The sequence below is a fragment of the Struthio camelus genome, chromosome 1 (assembly GCF_040807025.1).
Source record: "Struthio camelus isolate bStrCam1 chromosome 1, bStrCam1.hap1, whole genome shotgun sequence".
In the NCBI taxonomy this organism is placed as follows: Eukaryota; Metazoa; Chordata; class Aves; order Struthioniformes; family Struthionidae; genus Struthio; species Struthio camelus.
In genome coordinates, this window is record NC_090942.1 from 79,003,180 (window position 1) to 79,028,749 (window position 25,570).

Consider the following 25,570-nt stretch of genomic DNA (forward strand, 5'->3'; position numbering starts at 1 on the left):
TCTGGTGTTACCTATCGCTTTTTAGATCATGAGGCTACCTTGAGCTGAATGGAAAGTTTCAGATAATGTTCACTGAGAGCACAGTCAGACAACTGCTGCAGAAATGCATAGAGTCACCAGCGCTGCCTGTGTGCTGAAGCATATGAGGAATTCTCAAATGACCTAAATATGATCAGTATATACATGGGTGTGGAGAGAAGCAGCCCCAAACAGTTGAGTGGTAGCAGCATCTTGAACAGCCACAGCTATTGCTGCAGTGGTACTTGGGCACAGCCATCCATCGTGTCAATGCTAGTTAGTAGTCAATGCTAGGACTGGATTCCCATTTGAGATGTAAAGTTTTGGGAAAGTAGGGAATTTTACAGATGTCTTGAAATTACTTTCAGAAAACACTAGTCGTGTATAGAGAGAGAGAGAGAGTGTGTGTGTGCATGTGTGTATTTATATGGAAGGAAAGTAAATGTTCTTAATCTGTCTTTGATGTTCTGTTTTTCTTTTAATATTATCATCACATGTAGTACTTTTCATTTTTTCAAAGCAATTTAGAAATTTTCTCAGAAAACAATTGCCAGTTTCCTCCACCAAATTCATTTTTCCTCTGAACCTATTAAGAGATGTATTTTCTCTTGAAGATTTATTTACTTTATCACTAAACTGCAGCATCTAAACTCTGCCATGGCTTCATTTTTTTCTGTGATTTTTAAGCAAAGAAGCCTTTTCTAAAAGGTTCTTCTTTTTAAAAAAAAGAAAAAAGAAAAAAAAACTACTTCAAATTTGAATTGTTTTGAGCAATGCATGCTTTCTTCCAAATTTGTATCAAGCAGTAAATGATGAGAATGCTTACTCCATGCTAGTTCATTACAGTGGTAACTGGATTTCGCCACAGTGCTTACTTTACCTCATCCCAGGTTGTTCAAGTGTAAATACTTAGGATGTACCCTGCAGCTCCCAGTGGGCCCTTGCACCGTGTCCAATACAAGCATATGACTTACAGCAGAATTTATCTTAAAGTAATCTTTAAACTGAGCACAGGTGTTCAAAAGAGAGAAAAAACGTTTTCACTTGTGTTGCATCTTTTTTCCAAGGATCTCCAGGATGCCTGGGTTCCCTAAGAAATGAGTTAGCAGCATCAATAAGCAGAGAGGGGGTATTTGACAGCTATGCATACTACAGCAGGCCTCAGGTTGTGAAGAGGGTAGGCAAGTGTATTGGTGTCTTCCTCCTGAGCTATTCCTCTGGAAAAGCTGAGGGAAGAGTCTGGGTATAACTTTGTAGGGAAATTTCTGCTGCCTGTGCTCATACTGTTTCAAGCATAGCTAGAAATGTCTATTTCCAGACTTTACAACTTTCTCTAAAACATCTATTCACATTTGCTCTTAACTAAGTTGGTAATCTACCAACTAATCTGTTACTAAACATGAGTGCTATCAGCAGCGACTCCAGATATTGCTGTTAAGCGAATTTACTCGTTGCTAGTAACAATAAAAACTGACCTAAATACTGGAATATTCTGAAGAGTTTCCCCTGTGAACACTCCGTCTGTATCTTGCTACTAAATTTTCTCCTGATATTGTGAATAGCTGCGTTTGCATCAGAGTAAACAAACATGTACATGCCTTCTATTCCACTGTACGTTGTTTAGGGATTACTGTGTAATCCGTAACACTACTTTGACGGATAGCCAGATGGGAGTTCTCGCCAAGCGAGACAGTATTCGACGTTATGCCTTGAGTAACTAACCAGCACCCTGACAATGTGTTTGCTGCCTAGATGCACCAACATCTTATGAAAAAACAATGACCCCCTACTGCAAACCCAGCATTTTATAGCCACTTGTGTTTTTCACAGCAAAAGCCATAACTTCTCACTTGCTAGCAATATAGTAGGCTTTAAGTGATTCTTACGGTTTTAAGTGCAGCGTTATGTTCAGATTTTATATTCCAACAGTGTGTGTATTTTCACAGTTAAGTTTATTATTTGCTCTTCATTGCAGTATGATTTAATTTAAAGGTCTCGGTCAGGATTGTGGCCCTATTGTAGTAGGGACCATAGAAAACCCGCATTGAAGGTTCCAGGCCCCCATTAGTTCACATCAGCAGGGCACGGCCTTTGTAAACATTTGCATAGGTTTAACTTTGTGGATGTGTGTAGTCCCATGTTATTCAATGGAAACATCACAGGTTTCGAACCCAGCACACGCACAAGTCGTAGCATACGAGTGGTCAAATCAGAAACAGCAGAGCACTGTGTTTGCTATGCTCGCAAGGACAGAGACGTTGGTGGAATAGTACTGGAGGAGCAGAGGAGGTTAGCAGCACTAACTGTGTCACAGCTGGTCAGCACTCAGTCCTTTCTCAATTAGTATAATGAGCAGAGCTGTAACTTTTCAAGGAACTTCTCCCTTTTTTCTCCTCCTCTAACAATAAGAGGTGAACATGACACTATTTATTGTTTAATTCTCCTTGTCCCCTGCTTCCATAAGTGTTATTCTTTCTTCCTAGAAAACCCAGATGATTCCCTAGTCAGAAGATGGCCTTTACCAGCAAATCCTGTTTGCTGTCCCACGAAGGCTCTGAACTTTGTGCCTTTCTCCGAACACTGTGATGCCTTTGGCCAATCTCAACAGCAGATGCCCCTGGAAATACTTCCTAACTGAATATCTCCCTATTTGAAATACCAATTGAATTTGTAAACCAGAGATAGGTCCCAAAAGGTCTCTTCATCGAGGGTCATGTTCTCTAGGGAGTGAAAAATTCATTAGCTGGATGCCAGATTATTTACACTTGTATCATGATCAATCAGGCAGTAAAACAGACTGGGCATGAGAGTCGTCTCGTCTGATTTTACATACGCGCCTGGTTTTCTCCAGCAGCTCTAAAACGAGGGCTAGATTTTCCTGTACGTCTCCACTTTTAGTCAGATGAAAGCCCGTTTTGGATCATTTCCTAGTAGCTATTGTTGAGTGAGCTTAGAAAACAGAAAGGCCAACGCAGAGTGACAGAACTTATCTCAAGGGTTTCTTAGTTGCACCTTCCAATTGTGACCTTCCAGATTACTGCATTGTTGTTGCAGTCATGAGCATCCTTTCTCTCTTTACAGCTCTTGAGGACTATTTAACCAAAAGGAAGGAATGATTTCAAGTGTTATGCCAGTTTTCTTCCTTTTCCTTATTCACCATCCAAGTAAAATACAGACAATAGTATCTGCGTTTGTTAAGTGTGGAGAAAAGCATAAATATTTCTATCTGTCAATCTAACTATGTGTAAAACAACAATTTCACCTGCAAAACCAGATGAAGTCTTGTATTTATTACTTTTAATTCTGCTATAAGTAAAAGGAGAGAAAACGGTATGGTTCATTCCTCTTTGTCCAGCTCCACACAAAAGCAATCAAAACAGCTTTCATAGAGCTAAGAAAAGGCGGACAAGTCACCTCACTGAGGCTTGAATAATCTTCCAGAGGTTAAATAATCAGAATTGCCAAAATAAGGCCGTAACAAGTCATAACCAGGCACAAAAATCATGAGGCTGGTTTGAAAATTGATTTATTTTATTTTATTTATTTAGAACTTGTGTTCTGTTTTTGCACTGCATTGAGACTGTTAACTGTTTTAGCACCTGACTTTGATCACTAGATTTTATCTCTTGATAAAGTATTAAGAAAAGTGAGTAGATAAATATGAGCGAGAGTTGAGGTTTGGGTCATGTTTTCATCAGGCCTATTAACTAGGATTTAACAAAGGAGCTAATAATTTTGGATGCCTTTGTTTTTTTCACCACAAAAGTTTAAGCCTTCTGTTAGGGGAAGATAGTTATACGTTATTAAGCCTTAAAAAATTAAAGCTATACTTTTTTTTTTTTTTAAAAAAAACAGTACTGGGTACCTACAAACAGAGTTGGAAAGCATTTTGCCTTTTAAGAAATGCTTTAAAATGTTTGAAAGAGGAATATTTTCTGTTAAAAGCATGAGTTAGGAAACAATACGCTACAGTGAATGAACACTGAAAATTTGTATTTTATTCCAGCCGAATAAGTCAGATGTATTTACCTTTCAAATGACACACTGAATTCTTGTACCGAGTAAACCAGAGAAACTTGGATGGAGTCAATGAGCCAAAAAGCTGGATTTGAAAAGTCATTTATCTTTATGCCAGCCTGAGTCAACAGTTCAGTTCTGGACACTCTCCTTCCTCTGCCTTCAAATCTGGATCCGAAGGCTTCTGTTGGAGCCAGTCTCTAGAACAGGTGACTAATAAAATGAACATCCTGCCTAACACGCACCCACCCCCACCCACCCCTCCACCCTTCCTTTTTAGCATGTGGAGTATTAATTGAGGGCCAGGAGTGTTTTAGGTTTATTTTAGGTATACAGTGATTCACCTCTCCTTCCTCTCCTCACCTCCCTTCTCCTCGCCTCCCCACACCTTTGGCTCCTCCTACTGCTGCACCGGCAGGTACTGCAGAGAGGAAGACAGCAACTTTTTACTGAAAAGGTGAAAAGTTTCATTTTACTTTTTTCTCCAGCTCTGTTTATCAGTCAGAGTAAACAGATTCCTTAACGTCGCAGGCAAATGCCCAAATGCCATCCAGGGTGTCTCTTAGTGTGGGTTTTGTAATTACATTCGGCTGTGGTCACAGCTCCATATCCTTGCAGTTCCACCTGTCTGCCAGCAACAGCATGTATTTTTGCGTTTTCTTTTCTTTCGGTATACTTCAGTGGTATTCATTTCCTAAAAGGGAGTATCCCTTTTAGGAGAGAGACTTCTACAGTTTCATGACCTTTTATTTCTACAGCAGAAATGGGTGAACTCACTTGGAATAAATAAGAGCCAAGCCAAAACATTACACAGAACAAAATTAAATCCAAACCTGACCTTTCCGAAGCTCAGAAAAGAAAAATACTTGCTTCCCTTTATGTTCTGACTGGTGCCCTATGATTACGAGTACCCAAATATCATAGTAGGGACTAAGTCTTTGTGGATGCGTGTCCTGACAACCTGCAATGCTGCCGCCTGGCCTGGGCTGCCCACCGTGGCACGTTACTCTCCCTGGCACAGTGCTGGGGAGGAAGATGCACTCCCCTGCCCTCCAGTGTCTTCCCCCACCCCGAGCACACACACGTACCTGTCACTTAATAGCTTTGCCCCATGAGATGTCATCAGGCTGAAACCTGGCAGATAGTTTGGATGCACTTGAAAGTGCGTAGACTAACATAAACAGGTTTGTCAGTTTTTAACCCTAAGGATGGGTGAAATCCAGTTTCGCCAGGAGGCAGAAGCTTCTTCTGTCCTCTCCCTCTCCTCGGTGATCAGAATAGCTTATCTTGAAATTGCCCAGTTGGTGAAATTTGGTATGAGCGTATTTCTAAAGATGGAAGTTCCTTACAAGAAAATGAGGCAGGGATTTGAATGTGGAGCTGACTCACAGTACGGGCTTCCCCACTCATGAGAGGTTTTCCAAAAAAAAAAAAAAAAAAGTGATTTTTCCAGAATGAAGTCTGCTACCCAGAATGACACTCAAGCAGGTGCTGTAAGCCCTGGATTGCCTGGTCCAAGGCTTTCTGTACGAAGGAGCTGTGCATCCCACTAAGTCCTTCAAGCTCTCTGCTTTGGAGTAGGGAGCTCAGCTCCTATTAAACTGGATCTATGTGGACTTTAAAAAGTAGTAGCCCTACAGCAGGCTCATGGCTCGCTGTGCCATGAAGCCTAAAAATCTTTGAGGATCTTACCAGTTTTACAGAATTTGCAGAATTTGAATTATTTTGTAGTGAAAAGTTTGTACAGCCTGAGATTGAAGAGGTGATCTTTTGAGATTACTAAGGAAAGTCTAGTGGACAAGATAGCTTGAGCAGCAAAACTCTTCAGGAATAGAAATGATATTACAAAGCTGCTGGAGACATACAAAATTTCTGTGAGAGCAGCTCTGTTCTTTCACCTTACCCCCCATAACTTGAGGATGCTGGTGCTTATGCAGACTGTAGGGAGGGAGGAGTGCCTCAGCTAGTTTTCTAGATGTTGCTACCTGTGGAAAAAAAATGGTTTTGGGAAGGAAACGTAATGGAATTTCCCTTACCTCCCTGATAATGAGGCATTCCTTCCAGAGGTTAACTCAGATGGTGATGGCATGTTGATGTTTGACTGAAGATTGAGGCTGGATAATGAGCTGAGGAGAGAGTGAAAGGAGTTTTGTCAAACCTTGCCATTGAGACTAAAAATTTGAGCACCTTACCTTTGAGATAAATTGTTTCCCTGAGCCTCCTGAGAAAACACTGACTTAGCAGATACTGGGAGGTCATATAGTGCTGGACCTGCTGATCTTATAAAATCAAGATTTAAATGTACAAGTGTAAAACCATTTGTGAGAAGGTCTTTTGTACCGCTGCTATTTCCACCGCCCATATCTCACTCTGCAAGGACTGTTTCAGCGTGTGTGTGTGCAAAGATGGCAAACATCATCATTTTGAAGTTCCTCATGAAACCTCCAGCATGCTAAAAGCTACAAAGTCCAACCACATAGTAATTACAATTTTGGATTTTATCTCTAAAATCTCTCTGGAAATTTCTCCACTAAAAAAAAAAAATCCATGTGATGCCAAAGGAGAATGATACCTCTTCTAAAAAAAAAAATCCATTTATATTGAAGGCTAGGCTTTTGTGACTTTGACAGGACCGTAAGAATTGTTCCAGAGAGCTAGAGCACTGTTAAAGTAACAGTAGTGTAGTAGCATCAAAGTCAAAGATCCCCCAAATTTACAGAGTTGTCTCTTGCGTTGATCAGTACAGAAGTGACCTCCATGAGTTATGCACAGGAGATGGCACTAATCTCAAGGCATGGTTCATATTTCCGGTCATGCTCGCATTTTGCTACATTAACAATAAAGCCAGGATATCACTTGTTGCTAGCAGCTGGCCACCAGGGCAGTTTATTAGAAACTCAGCTAGTTACTGAGGTGGGTTCTTTATCTTGGTGACCTTCCAAGGCAATCAGAGCCTTCTTGGAAGACCTTGAATCAGAAATGTTTGGGTATAAAAAAAATAGCACTGCACAGCACACAACTCTGAGCTCCCAGGGTTCACAGATTTGGAAGGCACTGTACCATATATAACTGTAGAAGACAGCACTGAGATACCGTGGCTGCTATATCAAGGTCATGGTGTTCTGGGATCCAATTAAAATTATGCAAGATACGCAATTTAGGAAAGAATTCATATAGAGCTCAGGAAGAAAAAAGTCATATGCTTTATGAGCTCAGTTACTTTGTAAGATTAATTTTCCAGTATCTCATGATCTTGTAATAAAAGCACAAAGTATTTTAACCATTTGATTTGCTTATTGATCAGAACTGTCAAACTTTAGTTTCTAAATCACAGTTACAGGTTTGACTAGTTTCCGTTTAACAGCAATGTTGTGTGCTTGCCTTGGAGTTCATATGATACACACTGTTTGCAATGAGTTGTAGGTAGTAATGCTACAGGTTCTCTAATTCAAAGCATTGATCCTCACCTCTTCCCACATAACTATCATGGTCATTCCAATCCGTGTGCTAATTTTAACTCCCAGAACCTGTAAAGAGATAATGAGGAACGATATGAGCTAGGGGAGTTGCCTTTTGATGGAAAACTTGGTATTTTGGATGGGAGTGTAACAGGTCTGTTCCAGGTAACTTATCCTAATTCCTATCTCCTGGAGGACAAGGATAAAAGATTTAGCAGTCTGCTGTATTTTAAGTATTGTGCATAGTGCTGTGTTTTGTAAACCACATACTTCTGGGAAAGGGGAAGGGATTTCATGGGTGTTTTGTGCAAAGATTTCCTTATAGATATTACTAGATTCGTGACCTGTGTCATATTAGGTTAGTGACTGGGAACTCGGTCTGCGCTCAGGGCCCTCTTTTGCTAGCCGTAGTACAGAGTGAAAAGGTACCTCTGCTAAAGAAGAGCTCACACTCCAAACGGACAAGACGGAGACATGATTCCCTTAAAGCCAGCTGAAGAGTGGTTTGCAAACAGTGTGCTAGCACCAGTGGTTTTATCTCCTTTTTCTTTTTCCTTCCCATCTCCTTTTTGCTTTAAAACTTTTCCTGAGAAAGAGTTAGCTAAACAAGAAAGCTAAAAGGAGGAGGGAGCACAAGAGCCAGGAGAGGAGGTGAGAAGTCAGGAGCAAGGCGGAGAGACTGAGACACAAGGAGCTAGTGAACAGATAAAACACGTTGTCCAACAGAAAACTGTGAGAAGAAACCCTGGTTGCTGCAGGTCCTTTGCTCATGTACAGGTCTTTGTTTCTGCTGAGAAAGTCTCCTAGGCACAGTCAGGTTACTCTGTCTCATACCGAGCAAGAGTCTTAGGGGAATTTCCAGGAAATTGGTCCTGATCCTCCACAGGTTGTAGTGATTTTGGGGGTCCTTTTTTTGGTGCAAGGCAGGCAGTGGAAATGCAACAGCTGTGGCTGGCTGCAGGTCAGGTCTGAAGTTTTGTAGGATGGGCTGCATTTGCGGATGTTACTGCAAAAATGGTGAGAGGGGCTAGATCATCCCTTTCTAGCAGTAGTCAGAGGACTCTTCTTTGGAGTCACCTTCTGCTCGCTTAGAAAGGAGTTACTGTCTTTTAGCATTTCTTCTTGCTCACAGCAGAAAAGGCAGAGAAGCCCCATGTGTGAGTCCTGGCAGAGAACTTCATGCAGAGAGGGAGCAGAAATCACCACTCTGCCTGAAGGAGAGAAACTATGTGGTCATGGAGGCACCATCCATCACAGGGCACAGAAGCACAGGAGATGTTTCTGATGTTGTGGAGATGGCCCCATAAACCCAAATCCCCCCCCTATAAATCAGTGCTTGGCTGTGGTGAGGGTGGAAATAAAACAAAGGACTAACAAAACCAAGGCTGTCCTATGACCAGCCTCAATAGATGACAGGCAGAAACTGTCCTTGAGAGCGCCTTTATCTCCAGAGGTTGCGGAGAAGGAGTGGGATGGCAGGGGGAGGGTTTAAATAGTTGCCTCTTTGGTTTTATACTTTCTTTATTCCCTTTATTCTTTGTTTTCTGACAATAAAGGAGCCTTCTGTGGATATTGTAGAAAAAGAATTGATGAGTCATAAGGTTTGCAGCTTCATTTCCCCCTCCACTCTTTTTATTTCTTTCCTGATAGTCACATCTCCTCCTTTCGCTCCACCTTCCCCCTCCTCTGCTGGTGCAGCAGGAGGTGCTGTGCCTTTAAGAAGTGTGTTTTTTCAGAAGACTAATTCCTGAGCTTTGGCATGTGTTGAGGCATGCCCTAAGTTTTGTGGTATGGTTTATGAAAAAACTAAAGTGCATTTGTCCTGGGAGTTTTTTAACTCTTTTCTGCCATAGCTAAATTTTCTGTCTTTGTTCTTCACTTGCAGGGCACACACTATTCAGCGTTTCCACAGGGATTTCCGCTCTGTTCCCGCAAAGAGGAGGGGAAATAAGTAAATTAGTAGCAGGGGTTTTTTCAATTACAATTTATCTTCATTGATTTATTTTTTAAATGGCAAAGCTCTGGTGAATAAAGCTGCCATGGCAAATTCTCCTACTCGTTCTGTCCTCACACTTGTACCATTATCGCTGCCATGTTAACCTGCCGTTGCTGTGGATAGCAGCAGACAAGCTGGCCCTGCATAATCACAGCGTTGGCAGCTGGATTGTGAACTTCATAAATTGTGAAATTCTTAATGTTCCTGTTTGAAGATTTGTTTCTTTTGCTTTTCCCTCTCGTTACAGTCAAAAAGAAACTTACAGGAAGACAATGTGATTATATTGCAAAGATTAATATGACATCAAGTGAATAAAATGTTGGCTTTTTTCATTTTTTTAAGCAAATGCAACTAAGCTAATGTTTTGGGAGAGGTCTGCCCAGAATTTTTTTACCATTTGCAAGGGGCGGCAGAGCGATCATTAAACCACAACTCCCACTTGGAAGGTTGCGTGCATTATACGTATACCAGCAGGTAACAACACCATTACCCTTGGTGATTTTTTTAAAAGCTCTATTTACTATATGGCCCTTGGTGTATATCCTACCATTGTCTCATAGCAGCAGCATAAAATCTCTGGGACAGTTAGCACATATTCACATACCTGTGCATTATTTTACGCTCCAAGATAGCTCTATGCGGACAGACTGCTGCAGCTGCACAGAATTCCCCCTACCTCTTGGACGCTTGGTGGAGTCTTAGGGACTTACCATGCAGAGCGACCTGCGGCATGTGGGCCCTGCAGATGAAAGAAGAGTTTCTGGTCGAAATAGGCCTGTTTTCATAGGGAAAAATATTTCAGGGGGAAGGGAGGGTGTTGGAGCTAGTGTTGGATGTTTCTTCCATGCTCTTGAGATTATTGCATGGCTTTGATTAAATCACTTAACCTTTGAGCTACGAGTTTCTTGTGCGTAAAATAGTGATATTAGCACTGTGTACAGCATGCTGGGATTAAATGAATTAATGTAACAGTACTTTACAGTCTCAGCTCTGAAAATGTGCTGAGTGTGGTTGTTCTATTTAAGCAGTTTGTAGCGTTCATTACAGAGCCTGCGGGAGGGCCCCCGCCAGTCTGCCGTCCTTCCCACCTTCCCAGTCATCTGGTCGGCGCTCCCATCCCTCTCCATGACCAATAGCAAACAGTCTCTGCTCTTTAGCCTCTTAGTCCTGAAGCAGTGCTGTATTGCGACAACTCTGTTAGGATGTGGCTCTGGAGGAACAGCCACCCTGCAACCCGTGGTGAGGAGCTCTGTCTTCTGCATTCTTCTCCAGCCTCCCAGGAGTACCACGCTAGCCCCTGAGCATCCCCGCGGGAGTGTGCCGCAGCGGGAGGTAGCCATCCTGGGGGCTCTTGACAGCTCTGCCAGCCACCAGCTGCGTGGCCTGGGCATATCGCATCGCCTTTCTCTTCGCCGTAGACGACAAAGTGTGGATCGGACGTTTTACCTTCGCACCTAAGAGCTGTTCAGGCTGAATTAATGAATGACTGAGAAGTCAAGGATGTCCATGGATGAACAGTGCAATGTAAATGTGAAGTATTACTCTGCAATTGTGGGTGGAGGTAACCCATGTTGAAAATGATATATTTTATCATAAATCAACATTTGATCAGGTAGAATAATAGGTAGGAGGAGGAAGTGCAGACAAAGCCTGTCCTTGTTACCTCAATCAGAAATTTTACAGGAAACTGGAGTGCTTCTTCTTCCTTGTCCTTTGTGCATATGTAGACTGTGAGTCTAGTACTCGTTTCTGAGATTGATGGGATGGCATAAAAATAGTCTGAGGTGTAATATTTCAAGATACAGAGGGAAAGAGAGGGGTTTTTTCCTTCTCTTAGGATTTAGTATTTCACAAGGAAGCCAAGTACTGCTTTCTGCAGCGTTGTCTGGTGTATCAAAGGTTGACACACCAACTCCCCAGGTTCAGTCAAGTTAGCAAGCTGAGGATTTTAAGAAAAAGAAAGCAGTTTAAACATTATTATGTGGTTGCTGGCATACTGGCCTCAGCAGTGTACAGTTTATCAAGTCCCCGGTGCTGCCAGCAAGGGAATAAGGAGTTAAAAATTCCAAAGATTTAATCCAGTATAGTCATGTCTTGTAAGTCCTAGCAAATTGACAGAAGTGAGAAGCGGAAAAGGTTTACCATCCAAGCTAGGTGGAAAATGAAATTAGATGGAAGAGTATTACAAAAGGATTATCTAACTGGTTGTTTTGCTAGCAGGGTAGATGCACACTTATCCGACTCCTCCCCAGAAGCTCAGGTAGAGCTGTGCTCCCCTGCTCTCCCTTGCTGTATTAGCCACAGAAATCAAGTGCCCTTCATCCTGTTTGAACAAAGCAGTGTTCTGCTGTATCTATTTTTGGTCACTGATTTGTATGCTGTCGAAGCCATCTCATTCCTTAGAATACAGTGATATATTGTTGTGGTTGTTTTCCTTTTGCCGCTCTGTACATAGCGAATTGTTGTTCGTTTGTTTGAAGGATTTAAACATCTGGAAGAGACAAGGGATAGCAATGTCTTTGTACACAGGTTAGATTTGGAGCCATAGATCCCTTCCAAAGTGAAATGTTATATGCCATCTACTGTGATGCTCAGTTGTGTACTTCTGATCTTTGCTTTGGGAAGGACAGTCAATATAAAGCTAATCCAAGCAGCAGGTTAAAATTACTACTCGTACTAAAACTAGCCCAAGTTAGGAATAGATTTTTCCCTGTGTAGTTCTGCAACTACTTCCCATAATGGGAATACCAAATACAAATTTTAGAAGTAAATGTTCATATGCAACAAGCCTAGCTGAGTTTTGATGAATAGTGAAAGGAATCAGATTTTACTAAGATAATGTCAGTAACTAATGCACGTAGGGCAACTCTCACTGTGAAAAATTCAGTTCTCCTGTAATGTAAGCACTGGGGTGTTTGGACACAGCATATCCAAACACAGCCTGGATGTAGGCAATAGATTATCACAAATGTAAAGAATGAACAAAAATTGGGGGAAAAAAGCAATTGTAAGTTGCCCTGTATTCCAACCACCTTCTTCTGAGTAGATCCATACTCTGCAAGGAGCCCTGTTGGCTTTTACCAGGGTATTTGCAGACAAATGCCTTAGCAACAGAAGTGCCGTTCTTATACTTTGGCTCACTCTATCACAAATGTTTTTTTTCTTTTGAGAAAGCTAATCGCTGTATTTTTTACGTTGCTTCCCAACAGATGAGGAAGGCACTTCTGAATTTAAAACAGAATCTTGAATGAATGACAAGAAGCCAAACACAGGCTGGAGTCTTGCAGCAGCACATCCTTTAGCTCCAGTGCTGCAGTCAGAGAGAGAAAGAAGTTTTTTCCTTTGAAGATAAGGCTCCTGGGGCTTTTGTAGCAGCTAAGTACGCCCCGGGTTGTGCAGCTGTTATTTCAATTAAAAAAAAAAAAAAAAAAAAGACAAAGCATCTAGTTTTTTCATGCACAACCAGAAATTCCTCAAAATGATAAAGCCAAACTTCCACTTTTCATTTTGCATTTGTATTGTTTTTAAAATACTTTCAGTCTTGTGGCTTATGTGACACTTTCAGCTTCGTATCAGCAGCAGGCGGCGAGGCAGGCGGCGCGTTTGTGCTGTGTGCGTACATGGGAGAAGGCGAGCGCGGGAGTGCGCGTCTGTCTATGTATGAGTGAGAGCGAGCGAGAGCGCCTGTGCGCGGTGTCGTAACGTGGCAGGGCACAGGCAGTTATGAAACTTTCCAATAAAGTCTCCGTGCGTCAGTATTGGTTGCTTGGGTTTTTTTTTTTTTTTTGTCTGTGGCCCTCCAGTTTCATTTCCATTTATGAGTGCAGCGAGGGAGAGAGGGAGAAATGCTAGCAAGCCCCCCCGAAAGGCAGCTGAGGAGAAGGGCAGCTCCCGGGCCAGGTGGAGCACGCAGCGTGCTGGATGAGCTCCTCACTGCCGGTGCAGGGCACCCGGGGAGGGGACGGCCGTGCGCTTTGGGCAGCTGCTGGTTAAAAGGGGCCCCTTCCCAGCGTTAAAGCAGCAGCGAGGAGTTCGGCTTTTATTTTTTAAAAGGACTGGAGAAATTATTAACCACAGTTTATGACGTCAGAGTTGATCTGATTAAAGGTTTGTTTTCTTGCTGGCAGAGGTGTGCTCTGTAGAGACTGGTTCTCTCTTCTTTTTTTTTTAAGTTTCTTTTTTGAACAGCAAACGGAGAGAACTGCTCGCATTGCTGCTGCTGCTCCGGCTGCGTGTGTGTGTGTGTAAAAAGGATGGTGTATCTGTAGCTGCCACGCGCAAACACACATTTGACCATGAGGACTCTTCGCAGGTTGAAGTTCATGAGTTCGCCCAGCCTCAGTGATCTGGGCAAGAGAGAGCAGGCAGCCTTGGATGAGCGGGGGACCCAGCAGCGACGGGCCTGCTCCAACGCTACCTGGAACAGGTAAGGTCTTGCACCACGTACATACTTCCCTGGAGCCTCCCAGCTCTCCCGTAGACGCTGGCGCGATTAACGCACAGGTATCCTCTCGTTCGGCTTCGTGGTCTAGGGTGGCTCGTTCCCAGCTTGGGAATGTTATAATACCGCAGGCTTCTGCGTTAAAGCTGTGACACCTACCAGAATGCGCGCTCGGAAAAGACACGAGCGGCTTTTTTCAAGTCGCTGCTAACCTTTCTTGGAAGGCTGATGGAAAACAGTGTTTCCTGCAGATGGCTCAGCCCGCTCTTCGTTGTGACCGACAAGGGCTTGTTTCAAAGGATCCAGCCACAATTTTGTCTTTGCCTCTTTCTGGATGTTTTCATTCAAGGTTTCTTTACTTTGTTTTAGTTTTTTTTTTTTTTTAATTATATAATTAAAATTTATATATATTATCTATAGCTACATACCTGTATATATATATATTGCTGATGCTGATATGACAAAGCCTATTCAGTTTACTCACATTAATGTAACTATCTCTGTGTGTGTGTGTGTGTGTGCATACACTTAGGGCGAGGAAAAATAATCCATGATGGTTTTCTTACTCTGTTTATAAATTTGAATTCTATTAATATCTGACAGAAAAAAAAAAGAACAGGAAAACATTTTCTGGTGGATGTTTCACTTAGGGTAGAAATTCAGAAAGCATCTTAATGACCTTTTCAGTGACACTCATCTTTTAAAGATGAGTCTAAGTTATTAGGAATTATATTCTTTTGTCCTTTTGAAAATGAAATGTCATTTCCTGGGTCACCTAGCTTGGAAAGTGTCATCCATAATGTTTTATAATTGTACGGAGATCCAGCTCTAGGAAGAAAAATATCACTGCGTTATAGATGTACATGTTAAAAGTATTTCATTTTTGAGTTAAAAAAAAAAAAAGAATTATGAAATATTACATTTTCTGTCCCTCTCACCTCAGTGTTTGTATGCTCATGCTTTTATTATGAATTATTTGTTGAATGCCAGGCAGAGTGCTAAACACTGAAACTACTAGTCACAAAAGAGAAAGAGTTTCTGTTCAGAGTATCTTGCTGTTTAAATAACCCAAGGATGCTCCAGAGGTCTGCGCGGTGGTGCTAATTAAAGGCTAGAACCTGCTACCTTGGCTCATGTCAATTAGTCCCTCACTTGGCCAGTAGCCCCACTGGCATCAGCAGGGAATAAGTTACTACTCGGTGTGAACCAAGGTGACAGAATATGATCCTCAAAGCTTTTTCATAATGGTGTGCTGACAGCTTTTATTGGCAGGGATTAGTGTTTCCAGGTTTTGTGGGGAAGTGAGTTGTCAGGATAGATTTGGACGGGGAATAGGGTCAATGCCAGGCACGGTGGGAGGGGTGAGAGTTCCCGGCGCAGGGACAAGTCGAAAGAAGTCCTCGTTGGGAAGCGGAAAACGTTTCCATTGTAACTGGTATTTGTGAGGAAGGTCAAATCAGAGGGTTTTTATTAAGTGAGTTGGGGCAAAAGGAGAATTCATTGCTTTTAATTGGGACAAGATAGGTATAGTTCTGGCCAAAAGTGTTTTTCCATCAGTGTATTTCATGCATGCGTATTTCATCAAAATGATTAACCAACTGTGATGTAACATTACTGAAATAGGTGTCCGTGAGTAATGTTGTCACCGCTTTGTGTGAACTCAGGCCTCACCTTTCTTTCTTGCCATGAGTGACCTGTCCCCTGCGCGCTGCTGGCACCGCCATTCCCGTAGTCCTGTGGCACGTGCCTCTGAAATCCCTTGGGAAGCGCTCACGGAGCTGCTGCCGGAGGGCACCGGGCCTGAGCCACCGGAGCCTGCAAGGGAAGGGGGCATCTGCATGTCTGCACTAGCCCTTCCCCCGGGCTGTGACAAGTATCACAGATTATGAACGAGCAGCGCTGTACGGACTAAATGAAAGCCCTTTACTTCTTACTTAATAGCACAAGGCTTTCCCCAGAGGGGAGGAGAGAATGAGGGTACTTCCTCTTTCAGACGCAAAAAAGGCTCATATCCTTTCTTGGTTTTAAGAATCGCAGGTATTCTACAGGCTGTAAAATTTGAATTTATCCTCAGGAAAACCAGGGCTTGAATATTGTTGGATTAGTTGTGTTAAACAGCTGTCTGTGGTAGCTTCCACCTGTTATCAGTGCATGCCCATTTTGACACGTGTAACAGGGCCTGATAATTCAGAGAGCTGGCCTGCAGCTCTCCTTGAGGGAGCCTAAAATCAGTATCCTAAACTGGGCTTTTAAACTTGGACTTACCCGAAAATTCTGGTGAGTTTTGAAAATATTAGGCTGTGAGAGGGTTCTCCCCCCCCCGTAAAATTGAAACACTTGTTTTAAATGTCCCCAACAAAGGACTAGCATGCTGTATTTTGGCATGTGGGAATATTTGTGCTTCCACATAATAGAATCATTTGTGTTGTTTCATTCTGTGAAATATTGCGCATTGTTGCTGATGAAGGAAGTTGAGATACACCAGAAGTGCTCTTCCCTCTCACCAAGCCTGGCTGTTCTATATTTAATTGTATTTTTGGTTTCTTGCTTAATGCTAGCAGCTGGGCCTGGGTGTGGCGTGCCTGCATCTGCTTTTCAAAGAGGCTTTGAACCGAGTACATCAACATTGATGGGAAGAAAGGTGAAGTACAACCCCATGGCAGGCCCTACCCCACATGGGACTGCTGAGAAAGTCAGCCCTTGGAGGTGGAGTGAAGGGTGCCTTGGCCCTGCCGGGGCCGATGTGCATACTCTGCCAAGTGGGAGTTTTGCTGGTAGGACCTTCTGCAGAGAGCTGCTCCATTGCCACACTCTCACTACCGGCTTTGTGACTGCCATCTGGCTGCCCGGTGACGTCTCCTCCGTCATGTCCACTTTGCTTAGACTGGTCTTAGCCCTACGACTGCTTGGGCGCCTGTTGCTTTCTGAGATTGTGGGAGATCAAACTGCAGGAGCCTGATGGCAGGGCTCTCAATTTGCATGGGGCATGTAGTGTTGGTTCCTAGCGAGGAAGGTTTCTTCCTCCCTGTCAACTTTCCTTCACCTCAAAACTAAAATGCTGCAAAACTTCTTGAAACTGCTAGATCAAAGGGAACTCAGTTCTGAGCGGTTGCCTACTGTTATGCAAATCAGACTTTGTAGCATGGCTTCTTCTGAGCTTGCTTTCCCATGAACCCCAGAAGATCTATACACCGATTCACTGGCAGTGCATTTTAACCAGCCCTAAGCAGCACCCTAGTGGAACAATACAGTTTCATTACAGCTCACAGAATTTGCATTGGATTAAAATAGCTTAGATTTTTTCACTAGCATTGTCTTCAATTCCCTTTTTTTCCCCCCCTCCCTCCTGCTTCAGGCAAAAAATGAGGGCTGAATGCTGGCTAAACCAATTGGACAGAGAAAACCAGGGTTTATAATCTTTAGCTTGCTAGCCAGAGGGGCCCCTCTCAGGGCAAATAAAATCCATCGAGAGGTTTTCATTTTGCCTGAGCTAGCGCAGACTGCCTAATCAGAGCTTGAAACCGTCTGAGGTCTGCTGTGGGAAAGCCTTAGTGAAAGGCACTATTATATGCCCTTTGGTGTGAGAAAAGGGAGAAGACCCATGGAAATGTGAAGGAGTAGGAGACAGCAAAGAAAATAAATATGAGATGCCTGTTACATTAGTGAGATCAGCAGTAAGTCCGAGACATATGGAATCAGAAAGAGTTTTATGGTTTGGGTTAATTTTTACAGGGTTGTAATATGCACAATAGCTTGCTATAAAGTAATTTTTACAGTCGTAGGAACCATATTTCGCCTTCTAATTAAAAATGAATGTTTGTTCAGATCACACGAAGGCTCTGCTAATGGAAAAAACATTCTGGACCAGCATATTTTTCTAATACTTCTACTAGGAAATGTTCTCATTTCCAATATTTAGTGTTTACTTAGAAATATCTCTATCTGCCTGGGCTTCTGATTCTTGGCCTTTTAACTGCAGCCCTCTTTGGAGCATTTGGTGTGAGTGAGGGGCAGACCCAGCCATGCCGGAGGGTGAGAAGGAAGCACAGTGACATGAAGTGAAGGGACTGTGCAGCTAGCAGCTTCTGCTGGGCATGGTGCACGTGCTAGCCTGGACTACAGTAACAGAAAGGAGGGAGAGGAGAAAGAATTACTCCTTAGCCCTCCAGACGTATCTGTACTTGCTTGGGTACAGCTGTAATTGGAAGCCAAAATCTCCCGAGTCCTACACTGCACAGAGGCATTAACTCCTTGGAACACCTTAAGGAAGTCCCTTCACCTGTCTCAACCTTTTCATATGCAACAGCAGTGTTTATATTTGGTGAAGTTAGTGAATTAATGTCTCTAAAATGCTTTGAAGGCTTTGAATTTGGCAGACTGGTTTATTTTCACTTGTATGATCCAGTGCAAAATTGCAGCCTATCCCTCTTTGCAGATTGTTTTACCTTGGGTAGAAATTTCAGAGACAAAAGGGAATTAGAAGCTGAGATCTTATTCTGTAAGGGACAAGGCCTCAGTGAAAGGCTGTGGGATCCCACCAGGACTTAAGCTGCAGTCAGTTCTGAAAACGGGATTTTCCAAACTGGAATAAGCTAATTCAGAAAGATGGACTTTTACTGTGGAACAAGAGTGTCTTCAAGGAGGCTTAGATGGACGTCTGTCAGGTTAATTATTGAATATTAGCTATTCTAGTAACTCTCCAAAGGAAGATGAGTCCCCAGGTACTTAGTCCCTTTTGAAAATGTTGCCCTTTAACTATGCTGTACTAGTACTGTGTGATTATTCACGCAGTATTGTTTTTGCTCACTGCCTGCTTGGAGCTCTTTAAACAGGAGAATTTGCAAACACTGAACAAAAATGCTGTGGTATTTTCACCCATGCTGTTTCCATATGAAGGTAGTGAGTGCTTTAGAGAACAACAATTACCTACGTGCTGTGCACAGACAAAAACTTGGGTCACGCCACATGCTTTACCAGGAAATAACAAACTGAGAGGACCATGACCACGGTCAAAGCAAACAGGTGGTCCAAATTCAGACAGAGACTTGTGACCCCAATTTTGCAGTTGTTCCTCAACTCTAGGAGCAAACTGCTTCTGACCTGACAGAAAACAGTGTTTTAATCGTAACAGTTTTCCTCCTCAGTTTCTTTAAAATGTGAGCGGAAGAACAAGAGTGACACTTAAATACCAGAAGGAGACACCCTCCCACTTAAAAAAGGCAGTGGCATCCGGGTGGTCAGCTAGAAACCTAAGTGAAATCTATGTTTTGGTGATATCAGGTGAGTCAGGCAGTGGCCTTATATTGTGTAAAAATCATCATAATAAACCCCACCCTCTTGATCTTGGCACTCATACCGTTCAACTCCTGGTGGGGAGTGTCGGCAGAGAGAATCAAACTTTGTGCTTTGGAGACTTACACCTTCCGGATCCCTTCCTGCTGAAGCGTGCGGTGGGGGAATTTTGTGCTGCTGCTTGGGCTATAGCTGTTCCTCACATTTTGGGTTGCAGAAGAGTGAGTCCCAAAGCCTTGCTCTTCTCTGAACAATCAGGCAAATGCAGAATGAATGGTCTCTCCAAAGAGTTAGGTGAAACGTCATATTCTGCTGGGTTGCTTTTTTAATGTTATGAGTTCATATACCTTCTTGATTATGGTTAGTTTTCTTTTGGTGATCAGCCGCAATCTGTGGCAACTGTGGGATAGACAAGTACAATACATTGCTGGAGTCATCTCACAGTTTGTCTTAATTCTAAAGACAAAAGAATAGTAATTATCAAAACATTTGTTCGTCTATCTTTAATTCAAAATTGAATTATTGGCAGAACTGGCACAATTCTGCTAAGTTCTTAAGTTTTCTTAGACTTTCATTTTCTATTCAAAACTGATCCTTGCAGTTTTACAGGCCTGATTTCCACCCGTACAGACAGCCTATGCCTGCTATTCTTCTCTCTTTCAATATCTAAGAGCGAGCCTGCCCACCCACTGGCGCTTGCTTCTTCCCAGGGTTCCTTCTGCCCTACCGCTGGTTTCTCCAAATGTTTTGTTCTTGTGGAGACCAGCCGTAGTCTTCAGACCAAGAACGACCCATGGCTTGTATTCGTATGAAAGGGCGTCTGCACAAAGTATCCTAGTGCTTGGACTCAGTTTAAGTGATATTACCACAGCAATTTGCCTTGATTCGTTCCATTCAGCTAATGAATTGATATTATGCCTTCCAGTAATACCATAATCCTAAAACTCAGAAATGCGCGTTCTCTCGCAGAGTGAAACTAACTGGATATTGTTTCCAAGTGCACTGCTCAGGCACACCGAGCTTCCAGGTCTGGTGGAGGAGCATTAGAAATTGCTCCTTTCTTTAAGCAGAAGAAAGCGCGGTGCCGCAAGAGTAGGAGGTTATGTTTTTTACATTTCCATGGAATGTGTGCCTATTGGAACAATACAGTAAACCAAAACCATTCATAACCCTGTATATAAAGTAGTATGGGATCTGATCTCGATTAGGGGTTGTGACCCTACTCAGTACTCAGCATTGGCAGTCCAGGAACAGATTTTTTTTGTGATCCCTTTTAGGTCTGGGCTCTTTCTGTCTCCTGTGCTCTACTTTGTTCTTGTGCCAGTGATCACACATTTATACGCACAGCGACTACAGGGAAGGCGTTCATAGTAATATCAGTGCATGAGTGCACCCATTATTAACTTGCATATTGTAAAAGAGTTACAGAAGAGAGTTTATAAAGCACTTCCGATTTAGGTTAAACTATTAAAATATAAGTTTAATTACATACATTATGACTTAAGCCTCAGTGGAGGCTGGCGGCAGGCACAAGTAAAGGAGATCCACCCTCCTCAAGTGTCTTGCAGGACTTTTGTGTGTAAGTAGCAGCTAAGGCTTTCTTATGGTACAAAAGGTTGTACCATTCCGACTAAAACCTTTTAAACAGACACCCATTACAGAAACCTCGGTATTATTTTGATTTAAGCAAGGAGTTTTGGTTAGCTTAAGGTAACGAAGAAGATTTAAGCTAAGTATTTTACTATACTGACACCAAGTCATGCCACCAATAGCATCCCAATTATTCCAAATCCTCGTTGTTGCCCCTGGAGCAAGCGTCATGAACCAGATCACTGTGACATTTCCACACTATCTGCAGTCTGGGGCTGCGTTCCTGCGCCCAGCAAGAAGGCACTGCTGTCTGGCAAACACAGCAGGGCCAAGGCTTGTCATGTGGACAAGGCAGATTTTCCGTGACTGCACCAAAGATCCCAGGCAGATTAGAAGGTCACCACCAGGATGTTTTAAGTAGGTGCAGCTCTACTACAAAGGCAATAACTTAAAGGCTTGCAATCTGTCCCCCTTGGCTGTTGTTAAGAAAGCTTGCTCTCTATTATTTCTTTGAGGAGTGATAATGGACCTGTTAAGCTGGAAAGAAAAACTTCCCCCTCTTTTAGAAAAGAGTGCCAGAGAGAAAGCAAACTGGCTAGGAGGAGATTTAGTCATTCTTCTCTGCAGCACGATGTCAGAGAACATTGCAAAGTTCATTTCCAAATCAGAAAAGCATGTAAAGACTGCTTGTTTTATCCACTACATTAATCATACCTCATATATGCCTCATAATATTAAATGCACCCAAGTTGCCTCATTGTATACTGAGGCATTTAGCTACCAGTTTTCAAATCCCTGTGCACTGGGTGTAGCTGTTCGAGCCAGCCAAAATATGCTGGGTTGCGTTATTAGCGTATGTCTGTGCACATGAGTGTATAGGGGGAAAAGGGACCACTGTGTGTGTGGAAGTGCTTAACGTCTTGGAAACGTTGTCAGATGAACAAAAGAGAGATGAGAATAATGATTTATATTTTAATCTGCTTGCGTGTTTCTCCACAGTGAAGGGTCACATCCCTCACCAGCCACTTTTGATTTGCTTTCTCTGCAGATAAGTGCAGCTAAACTTTTCTAAAAGCGCATCTCTTCGCTGTTCAGTGTTGTGTCCACATTTCTAATCTATAAGTGAATAGCATCAATTTTACCTTCCTTCCCATTCCTCTGCTCTCAGCGAGTACTAAAAAAGTTTGTCTTACTGTGAACCTGAGAAGGTTTAACATGGGTGCCTGTGGTCCCCACGCATACTTCACTGCCTCCTGACACAGTGCCTGCTAGGACACCCCACCTTTGTGATGGGGAGCAACTGCGTGTGGCTGGATCTGGCCATGGAGCCAACTCCAGGCCACAGCCAGGCAAGCTGAGCACAGACAACAGCAAGTATGTGACCCTGCAGCACGTTCTTCGTGGTGAAAGGGCCGCCTTCTACCCCAGCTGAAATTTTTAAAAACTTGATGTTTTGGGGACTTCAACTCCATAGTTATGGTGTTCTCTTGTTCTATTCTTGACTTCTTCCAAAGTGCCAAGCTTCCCCCTCTCATCTTCAGACAACGCTGCTCAGATGTGGATGGCCCTGTTAATGTTGCTTGACAGTGTTTTTTTAGCACTCAGTCTGCTGAGGAGTACTGCAGCCCCCAGAGGCCCTCTGTCAGGCCTGCTGTCAAAGGAAGCACATTTTTGTAATGCGGAGGGAGATTTGCTCTACAGTTGCTGAAGCCAATGTTCAGAAACTGTTAACGAGATGTGGGGGACGGTCCCCCATGCATAGCATACCTTTTCAACATATCTTTCACCTGCAGGACTAGACAATGTTTAGTCCCTCTCTAAGCTGGCAATAGCAAGTCTTGTTCTGACCCTATAGTGATACCTTGGACTTGTAGAATGCTACTGAACGCATCTGGAAGTCCTGCTGAGCTTTTCTGCTAGTAGGAACCTGGCTTTCTTCCATTAGACTTCTGCTGAGCAGAACTCACCTTTGGCTCTTCTTCACAAGTCAGGCCAAACCCAAATCCTGGCACCTTCAGGCCAGGCAAATCCAGCCCTGGTTTTGCTCTCTAGAACTCAAAAGCTGCTTGTCGCTCCATTTCACCAGGCTCCAGCACAGCACGATCAGGGGAAGGCCAGCTGCAAAACTTGGAAGAACAGTGTTGCAGAGTCACTAGTAAAACCAGACCTTCAGGTGGATATGCACAATGTAGCTTTTGATTCTCTGATGATATTTCACAGAATATTCTAGGGGAGACAGTCATGCTACTGGCCCCCAGGTGCACCCTCTGAGCACCCCCCTGGCTTGTTGTTGCTCTTCTACACTGCTGGGTGCAGCAGTGCCAGCGTGGGAGGTGGTGTGCAGAATGAGAGCCACCCAGGGAGATGAGGCAGAGCAGAAAGACTCCTACCCTGTGTTTTTTAAATAAGCCCTAAGATGCCATCCCCCTGTCTCAGTTGCGATATCAAACAGAAGAGCCACACCCCAAAATTTGTGTTTTCCCTTTGTAGTCAGTAGAATTGTGAGGGAAGAAGAATAAAGTGGTGGTAATTTATAGAGTCCTTCCATTAGCCACAGTGATGGCATGTGATACTGCTGTTGATAATCATGCTAGTACTCATCTCTTTTATTATGCTTGTCATGAATATATGTTTAAAAAGCCTTTTAGAACTCTTTGTCATTATCTTTATTTTACGTGTGGGGTAGCTGAGGCAGATGGAAATGAAGTCACTTGCAATGACTTCCAGTGGTGCAAATGGTCATTTTAGTTTAAAAAAACAGCAACCAAAAAAAAACCCCAGAAGTTATATTAGAAACTATGTAGCACTTCTATGAACAGTGGAGCTGATAAAGCCTGCTGTCTTGTGTGTTAGTGCCTGGAAGCTAAACTTCTTCTTGTGTGGATGTCTAATAAAGGTTGAGCTCACCCTGCATTATGTTCTTGGTGGAGTCACTAAAGGAGACTTCTTCTAGCCCAGCTGAAACTTAGTCCCAAAAACTTGATATTTTTGGGACTTTGACTCCATAGTCAAATATGGTAGAAACTGAGTGGAGGAACAGGGATTAACTGACAGATGGAAGGACTGCATGAATCTTATTTCTGTAGGAATCAAAGCTGAAATCTGGTGTGAAGCTATAAAAGATGGCAGTAGGTTGAGGAAGAGAAAGGAGACTTCTGTCCCCTCCTACTATTTAAGTTCCTAGTGCTGGAGCAGGTTTGGTCTTACCTTTAACTGGCATTTCTTTAGCTTTGTCCTCAGAACTAAGCTCAGCGATTTAGTATGATGTGTCATCACACTAATTGTGTCATGTGTATTTCAGAAGCGTTTTAGAGCTTGATCTTGAAGCACTTACTCATTTCAGTAACCCTTTGAGATGCAGTCTTGTTAAGCTCATGGAACTGGTAGGCATCCCTCCTAAGCACGTGCCCTGTACAGCACACAACACCTGGCAGGTTTTTGCTGTTCAGCATCTTAGGATTTATAGAGCTCATGGCCATACACCACAGCAATAATGTTGGATATGTGACTTTCCCCTGCCTGTTGCGCTGGAGAATTTTGTCTCAATCCTACCTGAAGTTGCTACTGACTGCAGCAGAAAATCAACACCTCTAAGCATATCTGCTTATAGAACAGTTACAAATGGCATTGAAAGTGAAAAGGGAGCATTTGAGCAGGGCAGATGGTTGGAACAGAGCTCCACTATCTATGCCTATGCCTGGCATGTCACCTCCTCTGTCGATGTCTTTGCTGCAGAAACTGTAGACTTCTCTTTCTTTTAACTCAGCCTTGCTTTTCCTTTAGCCAGAGCAAGAGCATAAATCTTTGAGAAATGAATGAATGGTTATGGTTAACAGTCTTTGTAACCAATTCTGTGGTAAACTTCACCCCTTTTCTATTGTTTTACTTCTGAAAATGAATAAGAGTATTCTGAATAAATTGCCTTAAAATTCATACATTGTCCATTCTTTTTCTTTTAAGTTTTTAAAGAACTAAGCACTCTTGAGATTCCAGTAACCATATCCTAGTAAAGGAATGCTATATTTGTGGGTTAAACTTTATACGTAGTGTCCAGACTTGATAAATGCTGATTTGTTGGTTTAAAAAAAAATGGTTCAGACAAACATGTGCCAACAGGGCTAAGAATGTCGTCACTGATCTCGTAGTGAAGTTAATTGTTTCTGTAGTGAGCCGTTTATTTTACTTAAGATATATGAGGCTACCTTTTCTGACGTGTCTGATTTCTGATGCACAACTTCTGAAGTTGTCAAATCGGAACATACCAAAAAGAACAGTTTTTCAAAAGTGTCATCTATTTTCTAGAGAATAATTCCCTTTATGACCTCTGAGGTGGGGCACCAGAAATCACCTGCTACTTCTAAAAAGGTCATATAGTTCTCTGGAAAGAGATGTTTGGCTTATCCTGGAAGTGATACCTTTCTAAGATATAACCAGGTACTGATGTCTCTTAACTTCCTCTTTCAGTATCCATAATGGAGTAATAGCAGTGTTCCAGCGGAAGGGTCTCCCGGACCATGAACTTTACAACCTCAATGAAGGAGTCAGGTGAGTGACTCTGCTGGAGTTACACAAAATATTATTAGTCACCATGCACAGTACAGTTTGCTAGCACTCATGCTCAAAAGTTTTTGCAGCAATATTGTAGGTTTCCTTTCCAGTAGTATGTGTTTCAACCAATAACATCAATGAGGCCTTAGTGAATAATGGTTTTTTATGTGAGTCAACACCTAGCTGACTTCTGCGAAGGAGGTATTCAGC

At 42.7% G+C, this 25,570-nt stretch overlaps 1 protein-coding gene across 8 annotated transcripts in view; it reads left to right on the top strand.

Annotated features, from left to right (window-relative positions):
- PRR5 (proline rich 5) overlaps positions 1 to 25,570 on the top strand; it is a 94,935-nt gene that overhangs the window by 25,095 nt on the left and 44,270 nt on the right. For 4 of the 8 annotated variants that reach the window (XM_068951566.1, XM_068951558.1, XM_068951573.1 and 1 more), the window contains 2 exons: positions 13,802 to 13,915; positions 25,277 to 25,357. In XM_068951566.1, the coding sequence (XP_068807667.1) occupies positions 13,812 to 13,915; positions 25,277 to 25,357 (185 nt within the window). In that variant the 5' untranslated portion in view covers positions 13,802 to 13,811. Of the gene's footprint in view, positions 1 to 13,283; positions 13,597 to 13,661; positions 13,916 to 25,276; positions 25,358 to 25,570 lie in introns of those variants that run through there. The other 4 variants (XM_068951536.1, XM_068951527.1, XM_068951547.1 and 1 more) reach the window with 2 other exon arrangements.